Source organism: Protopterus annectens, chromosome 2.part0 (genome assembly GCF_019279795.1).
Source record: "Protopterus annectens isolate FY-2018-M chromosome 2.part0, PAN1.0, whole genome shotgun sequence".
Classification (NCBI taxonomy): Eukaryota; Metazoa; Chordata; order Ceratodontiformes; family Protopteridae; genus Protopterus; species Protopterus annectens.
The window spans coordinates 1,524,161,587-1,524,183,758 of record NC_056728.1 but is presented as its reverse complement, the minus strand read 5'-3'; the positions used below and the strand labels follow the sequence as shown (position 1 = coordinate 1,524,183,758).

Sequence of the window (22,172 nt, the reverse complement as noted above, 5' to 3'; positions counted from 1 at the left end):
ACTTTGTCAGATAACACCTTGACTCTTTTCCTCAACAATGCTGAACAAAGTCAGAAGAATGAGGGGGACAAAATCAAGGAAAAGTTTGTTTTTTTAAAATATTACTGTTATCACTTACAAAATGAATAGAACAGGATTTGGCAACAACATTCATTGTCTGGACAATTAGAAGTATGAAACGCTAAAGTCTATCATTAATGACTGACCTGAATCCACAGTGATTTATAAAAAAATCCAGCATTTAACTAGTGACTCTGTAAAAATATGAGGAAGATCCGGAACGTTCTGAAAAACACAAGAGAGTTGAAGGATATAGGTTCATAGGCATTTACTAGGCTAATGACCACAAGGGCCTTTTTAAGCCTAGCCATGCATCACAAATCTTTGACACCTTCTGGTAACCTTGATAAGTGTAAACAGAGGCTTGGGAGATGAAACATTTAAAAGTAAGGGCCTGGGAGATGAACCATTTACAAGTTGCCTGTGTCCAGAAGAGACATAGGTGCCAAACCATGGATGAATTTCCTATTCCCCATTCAATTTTCCAAGTTACACTTGAACTGGTTTAGGGAGGAACTCTGCTTCACAAGGATGGGAAGCCTGTTCCAGAGACTGGGTAGTCTCTGGGATGCATACCTGTCTCTCCAGCAGGTCCTATTTATTTAAATGGCAAGGTTTAAGTCTTTTGAATGGGTAAATCTGTTGCTGTTTTTTTGCTGATATGTAGAAGGTCCATCAGAGTGGAGATTGACAACACCTTGCATGCCAGGCATAGATCTCCCCTCAGCAGCTTGTATGATACTTGATACAGGGATAAGGCCTTGAGGTAGTCTGCATAGGACATTTTACTTATGCCCTGTTTTCTATTAGTGAGGAAACTATGTGGACATTCCATTTGTTGGATATGCCTGGTTAGGTACACACAAAAGAGGGCATTCTACTCAATGATTGAATCATTGTAGCTCCTTCGACATGTTCAGACCACAAAATGAAAGCATGAAAACTAAAGGAGGTAGTATATCAATATTCATTAAAGATAAATACACCTCCAGACTGGTTAAACAGTATGATTCCCTCAAGATACTTCAGGTACAATTAACTGTTGGTAGGACACCTATTCAAGTCATTGTCAGCTACAGGACCCCCTCCAAGAATCAGGACACCCACTCTGCCTATTTAGATCTACTTGAGTCGATCAAGATATATGTGAACACCATGGTTTTGGGTGACTTTAACTACCTATCCATTGACAGGGTAAATTACTCATGCTCTAAACCACTTGCCCAAGGTTTCCTCAATTTTGTTAATTCCAAAGCCCTGGAACACCTGGTTGACACCACCATAAGGGGTGCCAACATCCTGGATCTGGTGCTTATCAATATGGCGGACCACTGTAGCACCCCCACTGTGAGGTATGCCATGGTGAGCTCTGACCACAAATAAGTTTCATTTGAAGTAACTATCACACCTGACCCCCCCTCCCCCAGCAGCAACTAAACTAAAACACTTCTCCAGAACAGATTATTACCACTTACAGGATGGTATAAAAAGCTTCAGTGAACTCCCCCCTCAGATGGAACTGGCAACTATGCCGAGTTCTACATCAGTGCTTTACACAAACACCTGTGTAACTGCATTGACTTGACCATACCTGATAGGAAGAGGAAGAAACTGCTATCTAAGAGTAAGAAGGAGCGAGCACTAAATTGGAAACACTCCCTCCTCAGCTAAAACAAGCAAATTAGACTTCTTGTGAAGTCCTCCAAAGCAAACTATGAATCCAAATTAGCTTCTTCAACTAATGACAACCATAAGGCATTCTTTAGCTGCATCCATAACCTAAAAGAAAAGGCCCAGATTTGCGCCAAACTGGTAGTTAATGATGCCACATATACTGTGCCTGTGGACATACCTAACCTGTTGGCTGACAGGTTCTGTGAAAACTTTAGTCCCCTGTCCCTGCCACATGTACCCCATGACATCCCTACCACCTGTCCCCTACCTTGTATCTCTAAAGAGCAGGTTGTAAATTCCCTCTCTAAGGCCAAAAACACAGCCTCTATGGGACCTGATAACATCCCAGGCTGCATCCTACATGGGCTCCAACAAAAATTAACAACACCATTGGGTACTCTTTTCAGTCATAGACTAGGCACCAGCTTCATCTCAGCTGAATGGAAAACAGCCACCATTATTCCCTTGCACAAAGTTGGTGCTTCCACTGACCCTGGGAACTGTAAACTTATTAGCCTGACTTGCCTTATCTGCAAGGCCATGAGACAAATCATCATGGATCTTATCAACAAAGACATAAGTAATTTCCATACACTTGACCCTACTCAGTTTGGACTTCTCAAAGGGAGATCATGCCTGTTAAATCTGGTGGACTTCTTCTAGACAGTGACAAAGGCCTTGGAAGAGAGAAAATCTGTGCATACAGCCTACCTAGACTTAGCCACTCAAGCATTATTTTCAAACTCACCCAACTAGGTATGAAACCCTTATATTGTTAGATGGGTCACTAACTGGCTCACTGACAGAACCCATATAGTCAAAATACTGGAATCCTCCTCCAACAGCAGACCTGTAACCTGTAATCTGTCCTGGGACTGTTACTGTTTGGAAACTATTTCTCTGAAGTACAAGCAAAAACTAAAGGTTTGTGGCTGACAAAGTTTGCTGATGACTGCAAATTGGGAGTAGTCATAGAATCTCCAAATTATGTCAACATCTTACAAGAGGGTCTAACACAAGCAAATGATTGGTGCCAAAGTCATGGCCTTAAACTCAATGCAAAAAAGGTATTATCATCCCTTTCGGTAAGGGCGATGTTCCTGCTAACTACCACATCAACAGCAACACCCTAAGCATGCACTCAGTGGTGAGAGGCTGGGTACACAGGTTGACAGCAACCTTACCTTTGAGTACCATGTCTCCACAATGGTAAGAAGGGCATTCTATATTGCTCATCTCATACGTAAGGGCATTGCCTCCAGAAAAAAAGAAGTTATAACCTCCCTGCACTCTTCCCTCATCACGCCAATAACTGAGTACAGCTCCCCTTTTGGTATGTACCTTTCCAAACACCTGTAGCAAATGGAGAGACCACAAAGGAAAATTCAAGATCTTCATTATCTGTCTTATGTGGATCATCTGAAATTACTGTCATTTTATTCTGTATTGGAATCAGATGATGACTAAAACAAAGCCTATCTATTTAGTGATTTATCTGATTTTGTTTTACTTAATCCAATAAACAGCTTTATTTGACTTGAGATATATATATATATATATATATATTATTTTTTTGTATTAATTTAGGTATACATATGTGGAGGCTTCACTGGGAATGAATGTTTATTCAGTGCTGAATCATATGATCCACAAACTGACCAATGGACCTTGATTGCTCCAATGACAAGCAGAAGAAGTGGGATAGGAGTTATTGCTTATGATGAACAGATTTATGCGGTAAGAAAATAAGTCCTACCAAATGTTTTCATAAATTATTTGTTATTCTGCTGGAATAAGAAATATGAACATTAATAATATAGCTGAACAGAAAAAACAGAAGCAAAATGAAGAGAACCACCAATCTGGGTACAATGAGTACCCTTTATGCAATAATTTTTATTCAAGACCAATAAGTTACAGTTGTGAAACACATTTGAAAAATGTGTTAGCTTTTGTCTGATATTGGCGTTTGGTATCCTCTGGATATTTTACATGTTCAGAAGGTCAAAAGAAGAGGAGACTGAATAGTACACTCATCTCTAGGCAGAATCATGTAGCTTTTCATGAGAGGGAAGTGACAGACATGAAATGAGGCATTGGGAAGTGTAGCTAAGTGACTGAGCAAGTGATTTCAGCAGCCTCACCTTCTTTTAGGAGGCTATAATAAGGTAGCATCTGCAGAACTGTCTCCCCTTCAGAAGGCATTGAAAAGAAATGGTGTGCGTGTGTTTGTGTGTGTGTGTGTGTGTGTGTGTGTGTGTGTGTGTGTGTGTGTGTGTGTGTGTGTGTGTGTGTGTGTGTGTGTGTGTGTGTGAGTTTGTGTATGTGCACATGTGCATGCATGTATACGCACACACACACACACACACACACACACACACACACACACACACACACACACACACACACACAATGAGTCGATGCCTTAACTGAGAAGTGGAGCAAAATAACTAAAATATGATTACAGTTACAGACTGCAAGTTCTGTACATGCTGAAAGTCATAATGCACAGTGGCGTACAATACTGATTCCCCATTCTGTCTGTAGGTAGCTGAGTGAGTGGAGGAGGAGAGGAAAACAAAAAGCACAGAAAAGGAGCATGATTTATAAAAAGGCTTAAGAAAACTACAGTTGAATGATAGTTTGTTGAAATGGTATACGGAGTGTAGGAAGTACAAGCCTAAGACTGTCCCTGGATCAGATGGATGGAATACAAAAGAAAGCTAAAAACTCGCTAGGATCAACCCTCTACTTGTCTCAGTAGAAAGGTTTTCATCTATCTGCATCTTCATATGAGCTTGTGTTTGTGTGATAGAATAATCAAACTGACAAACATTGCTTCATCTCTATGCAAATTAACTTTCTTGAAGTATCTTTGCATTATTTAGTTTATGCCATGGAATGTCACTTGTCATTATTTATGTTGTAATATAAAGCTCCAAGTCCATATGAGAAGGAATTAACTCCTAGTTTATCAACACAGTTATGAGACAGCCTCAACTTAGAATTCAAGACACCAAATGGTTTTGCTTATTTAGGAGATATACCACTAGTTCCAGTAATCCTTTTAGATGAAATCCTTATATATGGCCTCAGTATATACTATCTGGAGCTATGTATAGACTGTATCAGAGACTGCATATACAATGTTAGCTAAAACACTGGAGAATGAGGAAGAAACAGAGCAGACATACAGGAGGGGAAGAATAAACCCAATAGAAGAAAGACAAAACAAATTTTGTTCAATAATTAATTTGTTAGAACAGAAGTAGAAAATGAAATGGTATAGATGTGTACCTAGTACCCTGGTTAGGGTGAACATCCAGTGAATCCTTCAGATTATGCAAGCAAGTACAAAAAGTGTAATTGGATATTATTGTAGGTATAGGTTCTTACTAAGCTTATAGCATAGATGACCATCAAGAAACAAAGCCGTATCACTCAGTACTGATTGCAGATTTACAATGCTCCCATTAAGCAGATTTCTGCCACAGTGAAGTGCAATTATTACATAGATATAAAAAGGATGGAAGCAATTCAGGGAAGAGTTGTACTTGGGAAGTGGCCTTAAGCAAATACTCCACCCTGTACAATGACATTCACAGAGTCACTGCTTATATGTTTATAGGTGTAGATAGGGTGCTATAAACAAAAACATTCAAAATGGGTTTCAATAAACACTGCACAACTGTTTATATTGTCTTTGCTAAGGGCAGGAAAATGCATACCTACAGTGTCAATATTGTCTGTGTTATGAAACAGATTTGACTTAATAAGCGATATGATTGAATTCTTCTTAAGCAGATATTTCAAATGCCCAGGGCAAAGAAAATGAAAGCAACACAATTGTCTTAGCCCCTCTGTCAAAAGTAAGGAGAATGAAGGCAAACAGGAGAAAATGTCATTTATTCCTTCATTTATTTTCTGTTTATTTGCTTAATCCAATTTATGGTCCTTGTTGAGGGGCTAGAACCTGTCTCACCATTCACTGAGCACAAGCAGAAAGAAACTAATACTGGATAGGATGCCAGTTTATTACTGGCAGTTTTACACACACACACACACACACACACACACACACACACACACACACACACACATGCACGCACGCATACACACACGCACATGCACGCACACACACACACACACACACACACACACACACACACACACACACACACACACACACACACACACACAGACACACACACGCACGCGCATGCACGCACACACAAAAAAACCTTACACACCGTCCCTCACCCACACATTTGAAGCAGCATGTACACTTAATGCCAATGTGGTGGATTACTAGTTCAACTATTTTATGCCTAAAGGAGTTGAATAAATATTAGAGCTAATTCTAAATAAACCATAATAGATATAACAAAAATGATAAGACCACCAGTAAATGTACAGCAACTAACAACAATGCACAATTGTGCATCAAGCTTCTGGAACTAACAGTTTTGCTGATCACAGAAATATGGTATACAGAAATCCATAACTGGGATGATAGCATATCAGAGTCTATATTCCACAAGAGCAGCAGGAAGTCTAAACTGGCTTAGCCAAGAATAACTCGATATACAATCCAAAAAAGGACAGCAAGAACAGAACTAAGATGTAAACATAAAATGAAAGAAGTAGATTGTGTCTCTTAGGAGGCAAAAACTGCATTATAATTGGTATAGTGTTAGTATCAAAATTATTTTCTCAAGATGAGGTAAAGATCAAGGAACGTACAGATGGAGCATATAGAATGGCAGGAAAAAATTAGGGATTTCTGGTTTGTGGCACTAGATAAAGCACCAGTAATTCTGATACACACAGAAACAGGATCATATCTTGTACCCAAACTGTAAGCAGGCCTCAGATAAATTGCATTCCAACTCACTATGGAGGGTCCTGCCTTAGATGTGCCACTCTCAAATAAGGTTGGTGGGAGCATCTTTAGTATATAAGTTGTCAGCCTTACTGGAAGAAATGCTTAGTCTATAGTGTAGTTCATAAAATATGTGGAATCAAACTGAAGGCAAAGCAATCAAAGCCGGACTGGGAAACTAGGGAGTAAAACAGGAAATGGTAAGGTTATAGTCAGAAAAGAAGAGGTGGAACAACTGTTATGGTGAGTAACTTTAAATAAAATATTAAATGTGGAAGTCTTTTCTCCAATTTATCTGGGAAACCAACAAATAATAATTTGTTTTACTTCTTTATAACTATAATAGCAGGTAAATTATCTGACAGCAATACTACATTACAAAAATAAAAAAATGTGTAGGGTCTTATAAATGGAAGAAATTATCTGTCCAGCAAGGAACAGCACAAACCAACTGTCAGTCCTTGAAAATCTACAGAGGGCACTTTCCTTTGCAGCAGGAAATCTCTGAAAGGCTCAGTACCCACATTTTTCTTTTAGTCAGCTCAGCTCAAGCTGTCTCATGGTTTGAGTATATGGCTGGTGCACTGTAAGCTTTGGAAACTGTCTGTTATATCCTTGGCAGGATATACCCCAGACTGCTTAGGATACTGCAGCAGTGATCAATATGATGGATATTGCATGATTCTCAAAAGAAATGCCAGAGAAAGTAAGAGAAAATGTAATTGCAAGGAAAAAGAACAAACATACACCAAAATGGGCACTGAGAACAGCACAATTTGTTCTTTCAGTTAAACACTTTCATTTCCAAAAACTCACAAAAACTTCATCATAACTGATAAATAGCTACAAGCTCATATTTATAAGCCTCATATGACTCTGGTTAATTAAAAAAAATGCATAGACAGCAAAACATCACATTTAAAACACTATCATATTTTACCAGTGTATACATTATTGATAATCTTAAACCAATAATAATTTATGACATCTTAGTTAAAATGCTGTTTAATGCTCTAGTAAAGACTATAGATAACAGTTAACATTTATATTGTTGTTTAAACGTGGTAGTTTGTGTTTAGTAACAGTTGTCAGCATAATTATTTAATATCCAGACTATTATGCAAACTACCTTTTTGAAAATTGTTTTACTTGTACAATAACAAAAACATGTTTTTTAAAAGAAAATCAACACACAATTGAATATTTAAATAAGGCATTAGATGAATCTAGTTTTTTATAATACTGTATACATGCTGATACAGTCTTAGTGCTAGCCTCTTTATGGTTTTACCCACCAAAGCTCTCACATGAATAACAGCAATGCAAACCTCATTTATTGAATTACAGCAAAAATGTCCCTTAACACTGTAGGGTCTGTCCTTATGTTCCAAATATAAAAAGGGCTATTATTGATGAACCTACAAAATCTGCATAATTAACAACTAAAAGTACCTTTCCTTTTATCTGATACAGAATCTGGTGCACTAAAATCAACCTTTTCCAGTAAGGATTGTATGTCTCTTCTTTTATTTTTGGTAAATAAATGTATATAACCTAGACTTCTAATCATATCTCATTCTCACTTATACCGATTTTCTGAAATCACTATTTATTACTTTAATAACAGAAATAATGATGGAAAAGAAAATGCAAATCTAGTGTTATAAGTTCCTAAGTGCAAGTCTAAGCTTATTCTACCAAAAAAAGTAAGGGGGGGGGGGGCGGCAATTTCACATAAAGCATGAAGCAGGGAAGGTAGTCAGAACAAAAAGAGCCAGAAGTTAGACAAGTATAGATAACTATTACAAATGAAGACAAAACCAATTTGTGTATATTATATAGAAAATAAGTAACTTAGGTGTACATACAAAAATGTAATAAATTAACCAAATGTAGCCAGAGTGAGATGGAAAGAAGGTAAAGAGGACTACAATGCCATTCTTTTCAGTATTTATGAATTATGACAAAAGGCACACCAAGGCCAAACAGAAATATTCTTATCTGTGGGGGTAGTGTTGATTTCCCAACTAATTTCAACATGGAATAATTGTGAATGAACTCTGGAAACTGCTGACACATAAAGCATGGCCTGTAAGACTAATGTCTGAATTCTGATAATTAGTCTACAACTAGGTAAACGACTATGTATTCTCTTTAATACATCTTGAGAAGAAGGGCAACTTATATATCTATCCTTCGTCTCCTCATATGCTTTCAGTACTCCTAACTTCTGAGTAATACAGCAGAAGCACGATTCTTAGTGGCTTCCACTCCAACAGGGAATTTCATTGTTGGCAACAGTAAGTATCTTTGCTGACAGGTATCAGCCCAGTAGTAATGGCAATCAACCTGAAGCGGGATGTATTGTTTCCCTGTTGGTCTGTTAGTCAGTATCGCAGCAGTGATCCCAACATTGTATTGTTTTACTTGCCTCAAGGGAGACTTTCACTCTGTGTATTAAAAGACAATTGGTGGTATTTTATGGCATGATTTTATGACAGACAAACATTTTAATTTAGCATTTTGTTATTTTTATATTTGGCTGTGTTACTGAGTCCCAGTCACTTTGTTCCTATGTGACCTGTAGAGGAACAAGAAAATAAATATTCTAGGCATACATTATGACTTATTATATTCTTATTCTATGTCATGCTTTTTTCTAAAGAATGGCTTCAATTGTCTTGACATGATTTGCAACAGACTACAGCTCATTTTGAAACATTTGTCATTTTTTTTCATATTTTTCCAAGTAGCTTCAAAACGACCTTTTGCTATATATTTTTTTTAATTTCTTGCAGCATTTAAGTAGTTTAATTAGAGCATTTCTAAGCATTTTAAACTATCTAGCCAATAAAACAAAAGTGTCCAAATGTGATTACAATTATCTGATTAAAATTATGGTTGTACTATGAAACTTCAACTTCCTGTAAGTGGATGTTCCAAAAGTAGTAACACAAAATGCATTCTACACAAGCAAAAAAAAAAGAAAGGAAAAAAAAAACATGACTGACCAACTAGTGACCAAACATTTAATTCAACTGCAAATTTTAAATAAAATTTAAAAACATATAAAATGACTGAGTGCTTTTGTCTTGGCATAGCTACAAAAGATGTCATCAGAGTAAAGTGCTACCAAAATGGATGTCCTTAATTAAATAGATTAAAACGACAAATCACATCTTGAATTTCAATTGAAAAATAATGATGCAATCCAGCAGTTTAAAGAGGCAATTTTCACTTAAACAATAACAGATTAAAAATGTATTATAAGTATATTAAACCCTTTCAAACTTGTCAGCTGATATGATCAAGCCAATAACAAAAGACCCAAATCTTAAAGGTCCTCAGCAAACATAGAAAACATATAAAAAACATATACGAAAATTCATTAAGAATGTCACCAAAAATCTTCATATATAAAAGAGAAAAAGATTTGGGTCATTTGTTATTGGCTTGTTCATATCAGCTGACAAATTTGAAATGTTACATGAACTGTAACTTTTAATTGTTTAGTTGTCTAATTAAGCAATAGGAATTATCGTGAAAGCACTTACGTTTTTTTTTAATTTTTATCTTATTCTATAATAAATACAAGTTTGTTAGTGCAAGACTGGTGCATATTGTTTGTTCTACAGTTCTGCTGATTTTGCACCTTTCCTTACCCTGAGTCATTTTGTTGGTTTCTGTATATAGAAATAGAAACTAGATGCATTCGATTTTATTTTTTTTTATTTTCATATGTTTGTTTGTGCGATGTGCTGCATTATTTAGCTATGCGTACTTATGCATTAGACATCTACTAGACAGCTAAAAATAGAAACCAGATGCAATGAATTGTAGTTCTGCAGTGCTTAGCAATGCACAAACCCACACAGACAAGCTGCTCTATGCTTGCATGCACCTTTGCAGTATATCTGAAGATATACGAGTTCTCTTCATCATCCCAGTGGCTGCATAGGGTGAATCATGACCTACAGTGTAGTAAGTCCTGGGCAAGAATACCTTTTACATATAGTGCTGTGAAACTATGTCAGGTGACTGAAAAATCGGTTGACTTTAAGGTAAATAATTGTTACATTTAGAAAAGGTGCTCCATGCTAAGCAGAGCTTAAACATGGCCAGCAGTCTTTTCCTGTTTGCACATTGCTAAGCTTTGCTTAAACATGGGTTGTGTGAGTTTGTGCAATGCTAAGTGGCACAGTGGATTTTTGAAAGTTACAGATTGGCATGCATGGGCTGGAATGCAACCTATTTAAAGGCCAATAGGTGAGAATTTCCCATTATTCCTTGGAGCCAAACTTTGACTGTGGGCATGGCTGTTGTTGTGAGGGAAGGTGTGCCCTTTCATGCACAAAGTTGGGGTGTGCAGGAGTCCAGGATTTTCACTGGACTATTGGTAGAATGCTATGGACTCCAGCTGCTGCAGGCCATGGACCTAACCAGTGCAACTGGTATCCTCCGCATTGGTAAGCAGTGCCATCACCATTAAGCTGACTTGTATGATAGGAAGTGGGGAACCCTGGATACCTGGATTCAAGAAGCAAGGGATGGGTGCACCTCACAGATATGTAAGTATGTTTCTTAGTAACTTATAAATATACCAGCTGTATCTGTGCAAAACTAGTATGCATAATTGTTTCCTTCTCTTACCAAAGCTGCAGAAGAGAGGGCTTGTAATGTCTAGTCCCATGCAAGGTGTTCGGCCAGGATGAAGTAAGTGCATGGTATGTAAGAAAATCAATAAAGTAATAACTTAATGCATAACTTAATAATAAAATAAATTAAATAGAAATATTGCAGTCTTAACAGCCATATATGAAATACCTGGAACATCACATATTTTTATTAATGTGTCAGTACATATCTGAACTGGTAAAGCAAATTAAGCAAGAAAGCATGTAGTACTGTATAGCGTAGCTTCCAACAATCAATTAATGTTGTGGTCTACCCAGATTAAGAGTCGATGTTGTGGTCTGCTCATTGAAATATGCTGTAGATTGCACTCAATAAATTAATAGGGTAAACGTGTAAGTTAAAAGAAGCCCTAGACAACTATCTATGTGTGCAAAAGAATGTGGGTTCTAATCCGACACCAGCCAACTGAGAAATGTAGTCAATAATATTTTACTATGTCAGAAATAAATGCTATGCAATCCCCAGATTAAGAGTCGATGTTGTCTTCTGCTCATTTTGTCTGAAATATGGCATAGGTTGCAGTTAAAAAATGAATATGGTAAATGTGTAAAATAATGGAACTCCTACACAGCTATGGATGCGTGTAAATGCAAGATTTGAAACAACATCAATCAATAAAGTGTAAAAGGAGACGGTGTTCTGATAATTTATTTTTTCAAATCAAATGTTCAGTATTCCTCTAGTCACTGCTTGTGGGTTCTAATCCAACACCAGCCAAATGAGAAATGTCCAGCTGTCAAATGTTATTAGTGTACACAAATATACCTCTCAACTGTCACAATATTTGCAGAATGTACTGAATATTGCCCCATATGTTTGGTCCTCTGATTTGTATCTATATGACATAACTTGAAATGCAATTTAATGGCAAATCTGTTAGCAGAACACCCTGCTACTATTGTATGAGCACACTATGTAGGAATGTTTCCTGTCATTGTGCCTTTGTACCACCATTATGTATGGCTTGGCCCATAATGTCCCATGCTAAGAGGTTGTGAGGTATATACATGGATTATCATATATGCAATATAAGCAGTCAGTGGTCTCACAAGTGAAATCTAACATATCTAGAAGTATGTAGTTGTAGTCTGTTTATATTATCTGTGAAGTTACTGATATTCTTATTTTTTTTCTCTCACCCCCACACCTTCTCTTCTTATATTTATTTAATCAATATATGTATTGTTATCCTTTGATATTATCATATTATTTGCATATACCTTTTATGCTGGTCTTATGTATAATTGAATATTGCTTTGCTGTTAAAAAAGTTTCATTTACATTATTTATTGCTGTGTTCCCCATTATATTGTTTTCAGTTTGTTTACATTGCTCATTATTGTTTTCTCTTATGTTATTAATTACAGTTGTTTGGGTTATATTTATTTTTCTCTTTTGTTTGTACTACATTTACCACAGTGTGACAAGGTAGACTGATTCCCAGTGATCCACCTACCTTAGTTCCCTCGGCTGAGGAACTGGGGCCCAGCATGTCTGGGCTGCAGCCTGGTGGCACCCCTTCTGCTGCCCCTGCACTACCTTCTCCATCAGGTAGTTCCACTCCACAGGCTGGGGGTGTGCCCCTTCTGTGAGTGGAGGAGGAAGGAGTGTGTTCATCACCCAAGACCAACTACCAGGCATGGTGCATAGGCTTATGCACCAAACTGTTGGTGCATGCCTATATTGGGTAGAGAGCATGCTGTCCCTCCTGGTGGGGCAGCCTGGCCACAGGCATCAGTGTCAAACACTGCCTCCACAAGAGATGTGAAGGTGCATTGCTGACAGTGCCATGGGTGAGGACTTGAGTCACACTGCTACCATGTCTGACATCCATGGGACTGGGATTCTACAATACCCTCCCCAACCAAAGATTCAACCCCCTCTTCTGTCCAACATCATCCATGCCTGCAGTCTTCTCTATCTGTCTGTCTGCAAAACATTCCGCAACTTCCCAACTTACCTGCCCCACACATACCTATGTCCTTTTCCCAACGTTCCACTCTCCTTAAAAAAAAATCATCCCATTCATAGTGCTCCTTTTCACACATGTATCCACGGGACACACTTGATTTGGTCTTGACAATGCACTTATGTTGTTGTCACCCCTCTCTCTGGGGGTGACAGTCCAAATTCAGCTAAAAAAACTTTTAAAGTGCACAGTTGTTGCTGTTGAAGAAATGGATAGCTATGGTTCTTTCCTACACCTTTCCTGCACAACTCTACCTGCCTTTCACTATATTTTCTCCCTGCTTGCACCCCATTTTACCAGTCTTATCTCTACAACTTTTCTTTTCTTTAAAGAATTCTTGCACGATGCTAAACAAAGGTATATTACTATATGTATTTGAAAGCATAATAATCATGTTCAAAAAGTACACCTGTCCCCTATTTCAAACTCAGTAACATTTCACTTGAAGTGCAGTGTATCAACTAACATCAATAAGCATGTTTACACGATGCTGTGCATCACACTACATTGTGTAGCAAATCTGCTAAAAGATTAATGGAAAAAATGGGAATTTAACTGGGCCTCTGATAGAGAAATACATCAATACAAAGCCATACACATATTAATAGATGTAAGTGAGGTATGTAACAGCAACTATATGCAATTATATGTACAACATGTAAAGATACACCTGCTAAAAGATTAATGGAAACATAGGAGTGTAACTGGGACCTTGGTAGAGAAATAAATCACTATAAAGACATGCACAAGATAACAGATGTAAGTGAGGATATGTAACATCAGGTGAGTGTGCAATTATACCTACAACATGTAAAAATACTCCTGGTCTAATAGTGACTCTGTAGTGCAATCTGCTAAATGTTCTGAAAACATTAATTTTTGATTCAGATGGTTCTGGGCTCAAATTCAGCTTTGTCTAGCAGTTAAGATCCATGTATGTGTACACCACCATTATAAATTCTAATATGTATGACTGTCTCATCACCTATTTATCCACACAAAGCAGTACATATCAAATGTCTGCTTCTTAATAATGGAAGTCAAACCCCTACAGATAGGACCACATCTTAACTATTCCTATTTCAACACGAGAAAGTACATAGAATGTCAGATCATGCATTAGCATGAATTCCCAGAGGATTTTGGAGTATGTAATTCAGATGTGGAGCAGTAATATTAGACTGCAGTCCACAATGATTTGTTAGTGATATTACAGACAACCACAGCTGCACAAGTAACATACATATACACATTCCAGATGACTACCATGACATAACACATGACTTGGCAGTTGTCCAATTGGTTGACACAATGGTAATGAACTCCCTACCCAGTTGTAGGACACATCAAGCATGCTGCCTCTTACTCTGTAAGATACCTTTGGCTAACATACTTACCTTGAACTCATACCTTAATTTCAAGTGGGATGGGTTCACTCAGTCTGGCTCTGGCTGTACACCAAAACTGCCACAGTTCCCACAGTTACTCTTAAGTGCTGTTCTCCTGCACATTCTTCAGCTTTTGTCTATGCCTATTGCCTGCAGCAGCAGAATCTTCAGCCTGTAGCACACACATCTGTATGTAAAAAGTAGTTGCTACAAACACTCTCTCTGTGCTGATGTTGTATCTTTACCCCAGTAATTTCCATCTCAACATATGAGAAAGGGGATAGAATCTACATTGCAGTCTTATATTTTGTTGAGTAGTTGCATGGGATTGGCTGATTATACTACAAATCAGCTGTGTAGGCTGCATGTAGCATTTCTGAACCACAGAGTGGTTAAGAGGCAATCACCTCCTAATGAGAACCATCTTAAAAAGGCAAACATCTAACTAGGGGAACCATTTTCTATGAGAGTTACTTTGTATGGTTAACTCATTGAGACATTACTTATATAGCAGTATCTTTCAACAGAGGAAAATATTACTCCATCAGGTCTGTATCCATTTTGTTTCCAACATGATGCATATATTTGAATAAACTTAGGGAGAATAGTGATTACATCAGTAAGCCTTTATTAGAACTGTACTGATGACATGGCATTGATCTCCAGCTGTGTTACATGTACAGAGGATGTAAAGTACAGCAGGGGTATAATGCTGTGTTTTAACTAGGTACATAGGTATCCTGGATAGTTCCTTTGATATCAGTTGCAATAGTATATTGCTATTTGATTGGCACTGCTGTTTTTGCATATTATATGATGGGGATTCCTACTATGGGGCACACTACAATGGACTCCTGTGTTGGGTGTGTGGCCATAAGTCAGTATCTGCCATGGCACAAACAGGAGTAGGCCAAAATTGCTACTGTCCTAGTTGCATCCATACCATTTGTAAGTTTGGCACGCTGTTGAATATGAGATGTGTAATCAAGCAGTGAATACTGATAACCTTCCTTTGTTTTTGTATCTCTACATGCTGTACTGCCACATATGTGATCTTGACATGTGTTCTCATTTATTTATATTTCTGGAGATATCATGCATGCATGACACAGGGCAGCCTTTACTGAGGCAGAAAACAACTTCATCATTGAGGCTTTGTGCCAACACTACTAAGTCCTGCTGTCCAGAGGGAGGGAAAATAGGCAAGAGTGTGCAGACTTCTGGAAGGAACTAGTGCATAATATTAATGCCGTAGGTCACCAGAATTGTACATATGACCAGGTGCAACACTGTGCCATGGATATGATACACTCTGCATGCAGATGTGCAGCTTGCCTGGCCAGGTATCATTAAGTCATTGGTGGTGGGCCTGCAGCAGAAAAACCACTCTCCGTCACAGAATAATTCCTGGCAAACCTTGCAACACAGAGCAGCTCCCAGGCATCCATCAGCCAATATGTTGTGGACATGGGTGCCACCCATTCCTATCAAGAGGAGCATCCAGGTATGCTTAGTTAAATAAGCATTGGAATACTGTTGCATTCAGTTTGTCAAGGTGTACATAGTTTTATGTGGGTGTCAGGTGTTTTATTGTGGAGGAAGGAGATTTGCTGCAGTTTTAAGCTCATGTAGAGATTGCGACCCACATACCTGTCAACATAGCAGCTACTATAAAATGTGAGATATTTGGACATATTTGCCCTGTTATAGTGTAACATGCAGTGCTGTTGCCATTACCTCTTCCTGAAAATTTTTCAAGACCATCAGGAATTGGATGAGACTGTGTTCTTGCTGCTGGTAAGCACAAAACTGTTTTGTTAGACATGTAGATATAGTTCAATTTATTTGCTGAAGTATTATCCCAGGCCTGCTGGCTGGAATGATGTACTGTCTGCATGATTACCAGATGGAAAGATATTTTCTAAATGTCCACAGTTTAGAGTCGCATCTTTGCCTTGTAGGTGTGACCACAGTGAATGACTTGACAGTATTGTCAGGACGTTACTGATTGCCATAACTGTCAATTGTGCAGAGTTTTGCAGAATGTCAACAGTGTACATAATGTATGTTTTGCTCATGAGATTCTTGTTTAATGAAGAATGTTTTGCAAATAATTACAGATTGGGGTTAGAAAATAATGTCTTCATGTCCTACTGTGTGAGGTTGGGAGTTATACAAGTCTGTAATAGTGACAGCTGTGTATACAACTTATCATATATTGCACCATAGTACTGCAGAACATAGAAGTGTAGGTATTAATGCATTACTTTCTCTTTTTTATCCCAGGTGACCAAAGAGGTTGGTCTTTGTCCCCTTCACAACTTGATGTCAATGTCTCTCCAGACTCTGATGATGATGGTGGACAAATTGAGGTACAGCTGGGGGTTGCAGAGGCTGAATCAGGCAGACAAGATAACATCCTCACCCATCCTCATTATCCCCATACACAGTCAGTATGCCTATGCATACCCAGTCCCCTGAGGCCACAGATATTGGACAGTTGGAGGGCGGGGACATTGAACAATCAAAGTGTGGCTACTATGGCTTTAGTGACTGTCAAAACTGCCTATAGCCAAACAGTTGGCTAGGTTACACACAGGCAGATTGATAGGAGTGCTCGTAGGTGGCCTGCTGTCCCTCCACCACCTGTCATAGGTGTCCCAGCATGTGTTACTCTGCATATGTTTAGGGCCATCATGGAGGTGCAGGCATGTTTAGAAAGGTACTCCCAACAAATGCTCAGGATTATGAATGCAGCACACTCTGACATCTGTAACTGCCTCCACTGTGTTGCTGACACTAGAAGGGTTGACTGAAACAGTGGAAAGAGGTAGGTCTGAGAGAGACTACACACTATCTATCCTGCAACACACGTTGTCTGTGATGGAATGTCTCATTGGAGTTGAGTATTGGCCTCATAGGTGTAGGTCAGCAACTACATCTGCTGTGAGTCAACATGGCCATGCATGATCATGATCCCATAGTGGCAGTACATCCAGTGCTCTAGAGGGAGTGTGCTTTCCACACTAAGATGTAGCAAGCCATGGGCTCATGGTCCTGGGCATTCCCATGGAGGACACGGTCCCAGCTAATATCAGTCACCATCAGGCAGTAGCACAGCATCTCACCACAGGCATGGAGGTGCCAGTGGAACTCCTAGCAATTCTCATATCCTGCGGCAGAGACAGTGCACTCTCATGTCTACTATGCATGACTCACAGCTGTCCAACATGTAGAAACATAGGGCTAGCACTGAGCTTGGTTGTGCTCATGCAGACACTCACACTCCGATGTCACATTGAAGGCACCTACAGAACCATGCACAACATTTCCATGGTCCATCTTGCCTTCTTCCTTTCCTGACTCACACACATGCTTGCCAACTTATTGGCTCAGCCTCGGCCTCCTGCACCCCGGCACAACACCCTGTGCATGTGATGATAACTGTGCCACATCCCTATCATCATTCTCTTGGATGCAGAGAAATAAAGCTATGTGTCTGTTGCACAGGGTGACTATCTACATTAATATGAATCATACCGCTGAACTTCTTAGAGCAACAAATCTGGAAAAGTCATCAATAATGGAGGGATAAAGGCCCAAAAATAGGACACTTTTTAAATATTGCTCTTGCAAACTTAGAAAATTGATAGAATAACAGGTTTTGCATTAGAATGCATTTTCTGAATGATGTGAAGTCTGAAACTCAAATGTCTGTCATTATTTTCTGACTTTAACCCTCAATGATTTGCCAGGAAACCACAATTTTATATGAAATGGACCAAAAATACGGGGCAAAAATCTGGACATTCTGCGAAAATCTGTACAGTTGAGAGGTATGATATGAATTAGTTTCATCTGTTGTTGCTGCAGACATGCTACTTGTACTGGTCATTTACACATAACTGTACTTTGCCATTTACAATATATATAGCATAATTTGTGTACGTTACAATGGATGCTCTTGTAAGGGTTGTGAAGTCACACAATGAAATGTGTCTCGTGGAAATGTTTATGTTTCACTTTCAGGATTGTGTTGGGCACACTGATGGGTACACATCTATAATCAACCCATCAATATCAGAGCACAGGACTGAATGTCAGCACAGGAGAGAAATGTCGTCAGAAATGTAATATAGTGTAGGTTCATGGGTTCATAGGTGTTTACTAGACTAACGAACACAACACTTATTTAAGCCCATCCATGCATTCCAAATCTCTGACAAGGTTTGATACCCTTGATAAGTGTAAGTAGGGTTTTGGGAGATGAAACACTTACAAGCTGGGGCCTGGGAGATGAACCATTGACAGTTCCCCTCTGTCCATTAGAGACATAGGTCCCAATCTAGGGATGCTTGTCCTGTTCCCCATTTAATTGTCTTTCTTGTACTTGATTTGCATTAGGGTGGAATTCTGCTTCACATGTTTGGTGAGCCTGTTCCATATAGGGTATAGTATCTGGGGTGCATACCAGTCTCTCCACCAAGTCTTATTTATACCATGGGCCAGGTGTAGGTCCATAGAATGGGTAGTTTTAGTGCTAGTTGTTTCATGGATATGCAGGAGGTCCACATTGGGGTCTGACAATGCCCTGTTAGGCAGACATACATCTCCCTCCCAAAGGCTGTAGGACACAGAATACAGGGATAGGGCCTTGACACCATCTGCATAGGACATTTTATGTATGTCATGTATTGATTTCGTGAAGAACCTGTGTGGATGTTCAAATTGTTGAATATTCCTAGCTAGGTATATACCAAAGGTGGCATTGCACTCAGTGGCAGGTCTGAAGAATGCAGAATATACTGGAACAATGACTTCTTTGGACTTGCATGCCATACCTTTGTTAATAAGTTGCACAACATAGAATTATTTCCCCAATACTGTAGACATGTGACAGTCAAAGGCTAGATCACTATCTATGTGTGTTCCTAAGTCCTTGACTACTGGGTCAACTGTTAGCGGTGTGATGTCAATATGATAGTTAAAAGGGGTGGATGGCTTTCAAAAGCATAGTACTGTGCATTTTTTGGCATTTAGTGTTACTCCATGGCTCTGACACCAGTTGTATGTCTGCGTCAGCCCATCCTGGAGAACAATTGTGTTAGTGTGGGATTTAATGGCACCTCCTAATTTGCAATCATCTGCAAATTTAGTCATCCAGAGGCCAATGACAGTGGCATTGACTTCAGGCAAGTAAATGTCTAAGAGGAGTGTTCCAAGGAATGATTTCTGAGGGACTCCACTTGAGACTGGCCTGCTGGTAGAGGTGGACTCCCCTATGCTAACTTCCTGGGTCCTATCTGTGAGATACTTGACTATCCACCAGCTGACATACTAGTTTGTACCTAACCTCTTGAGTTTGTTAACAATGCCCGAAGGAGGTATAGTGTCACATACCTTGTCAGGCCATGGTAGGCAGTGTGAGCCATTTTTCCTCATCCCTTGCTTTGGTTACCTTCTTAAATAGGTTCAGCAGTTTGGGTAGGAATGATCTGTCCTTAACAAAACCAAACTGGATTTGGTTCACTGTCTTGAGGAGTACTACATCTCTATTGATTATTTCCCTGATAAGTTTTTTATGGCTTTACATATCAGACTAGTGAGATTTCTGGATCTGTAGTTTCTAGGATCTGTAGATGGCCTACCTTAGTGCAGAGAGATGACTGCTGCTGCTTTCCATTTATGAGGCATGAAGCCTGTTTGTTGGCTACGTAATTCTAGAGGCTGTGAAAGTTCATGTGTCATGCTATTTAGAAGGCATGCTGTCATATTGTCTGGGACCACTGATGCAGTGTACTTGTTCTTAGAAGCAGCATTAAGGACCTGTTCTCTCGTGATAGTAGAGTTGTTTATATTTGATGGTATTTCCTGAGGGAAGGTTGAGGGGGAGAGAGTGGTAAAGTTGGGGCTCAAGTTATCAGCCAGGAGGTTTGCTCTTTCTTCTGCCTCATTACAGGTGGTTCCATTTTACAATGAGATGTGCACACAGTTGTGTCTTGCCTTTGACGTTGCAGACATATCTGTAGTATGCTTTGTGGTGGCTACTGGCCTGGGAGCTCAAAATTACCTCAGATTTGGCTATGGTTGACTTCATTTGTCCTCTGTTCCATTCACTTTGATTACAGTGCTTTTATCCTACTGTGTGCTGCACCTCCTACATTTTGCCATGAGTTTCTTCCTTCTGTTATACAGCCTATTGATTCTGTAATATCATCAGTGTGGTTTGATTTTCAGTTAGTTCTGTACTTCTCCTTGGTGAGTACAGCTCCTCTATGCAGCTATTAGCATGCTTGTGCATGGTTTTTTGAACACTGCTGCATAGGCCTCAGTGTTCTCAGTGTTTATGGGGGCTTGAGATTAGGCCAGTTTATCACCTAATAGTTGAAGGTTAACCTTTGAGTAGTTCCTGAATATTCCATGTCTAGCTGGTGGTCCACTTCTCCTGTTTACTTCAAAGGAGACCAGTTTGTGTTTGGACCTTACCAGGGAAGACATCCCTGTATGGGGTTGTGCATCAATCACCCATATTGGTGAGAACCAGATCCTGCATGGTTGCACACCTGTTTGGTGTATTGCCTATCTGGTCCAGAGAGTTCGTGTTTACAAAAGCCAGGAATCTCTGTGCCAGTATGTTTGTTGTTGTATAGGATTCCCAGGTAAGAGTGGGGTAATGGAAGTCTCCCATGTGTATGGTGTTGGGTTGGATTGTTAGTGTTTCTAATAAGTTTGCATACATGATATGGATGTCCTGCGTCCTAGAGAGGGGCCTATAGCTTGCATGGAAATAGTATTGGATTTTGCCTGTTGTGAATCGAACCTGGAGCAGCTCAAGTGCATTTTCCTGTTTGACTAGCCTTGAAGTATCTTTAGTTTTGATATTCATAGAGACACCACCACCTTTAGCCCCTGCCTGTGAATTAGTTGATCTAAATGTGTGGAAGGAATAATGACCTTGCACTGTTGGTGTGCTCTTTGTGCCTTTAAGTTATGTGTCAGTGACCTCACTGACGTCTTCAAGAGCTCAAATAACTATCTCTAAGTATAGTCTAGGGAGGTATGTCACATGTCATGTACTCCCACATGAACTATGACTGAGTCATATCATAGGAAGTTATTAGGATAATGGCCCTAGGGCCCTGACATCTACCCTTATTTTCATAGGTTTATAGGTAGGTACTAGGCTATCAGCCCAAGGGCCTGTGTAAGTCTAGCCAACAAGGTTCCCTGGCGTACGCCGCCCAAGAAAGTTATTTTCCTGTGCCACTGTCGAGCAGAGACACAGAAGTGACCCCGGGGTGTATTTCCTATTTCCCATCCACTCATCAAGATTTTTCTTGAAGAGTTCTAATGAAGAACTTTGCTTGACATAGATGGGTAGACTGTTCCAGAGTATGGGAAGTCTCTGGGACAGGAATCTATCCCTCCAAAATGTCCTGTTTATTGTGGTGACAAGGATTAGGTCCCTAGAGCGTGTAGCTCGGAGGGATTTGGATTTCTTTAG

General features: G+C 39.3%; 1 protein-coding gene across 1 annotated transcript in view; it reads left to right on the top strand.

The window, feature by feature from the left end:
* Positions 1–22,172, top strand: part of LOC122792852 (kelch-like protein 10) — a 217,671-nt gene that overhangs the window by 110,161 nt on the left and 85,338 nt on the right. The window contains exon 4 of the mRNA XM_044060412.1: positions 3,322–3,471. Within this exon, the coding sequence (XP_043916347.1) occupies positions 3,322–3,471 (150 nt within the window). The remainder of the gene's footprint in view (positions 1–3,321; positions 3,472–22,172) is intronic.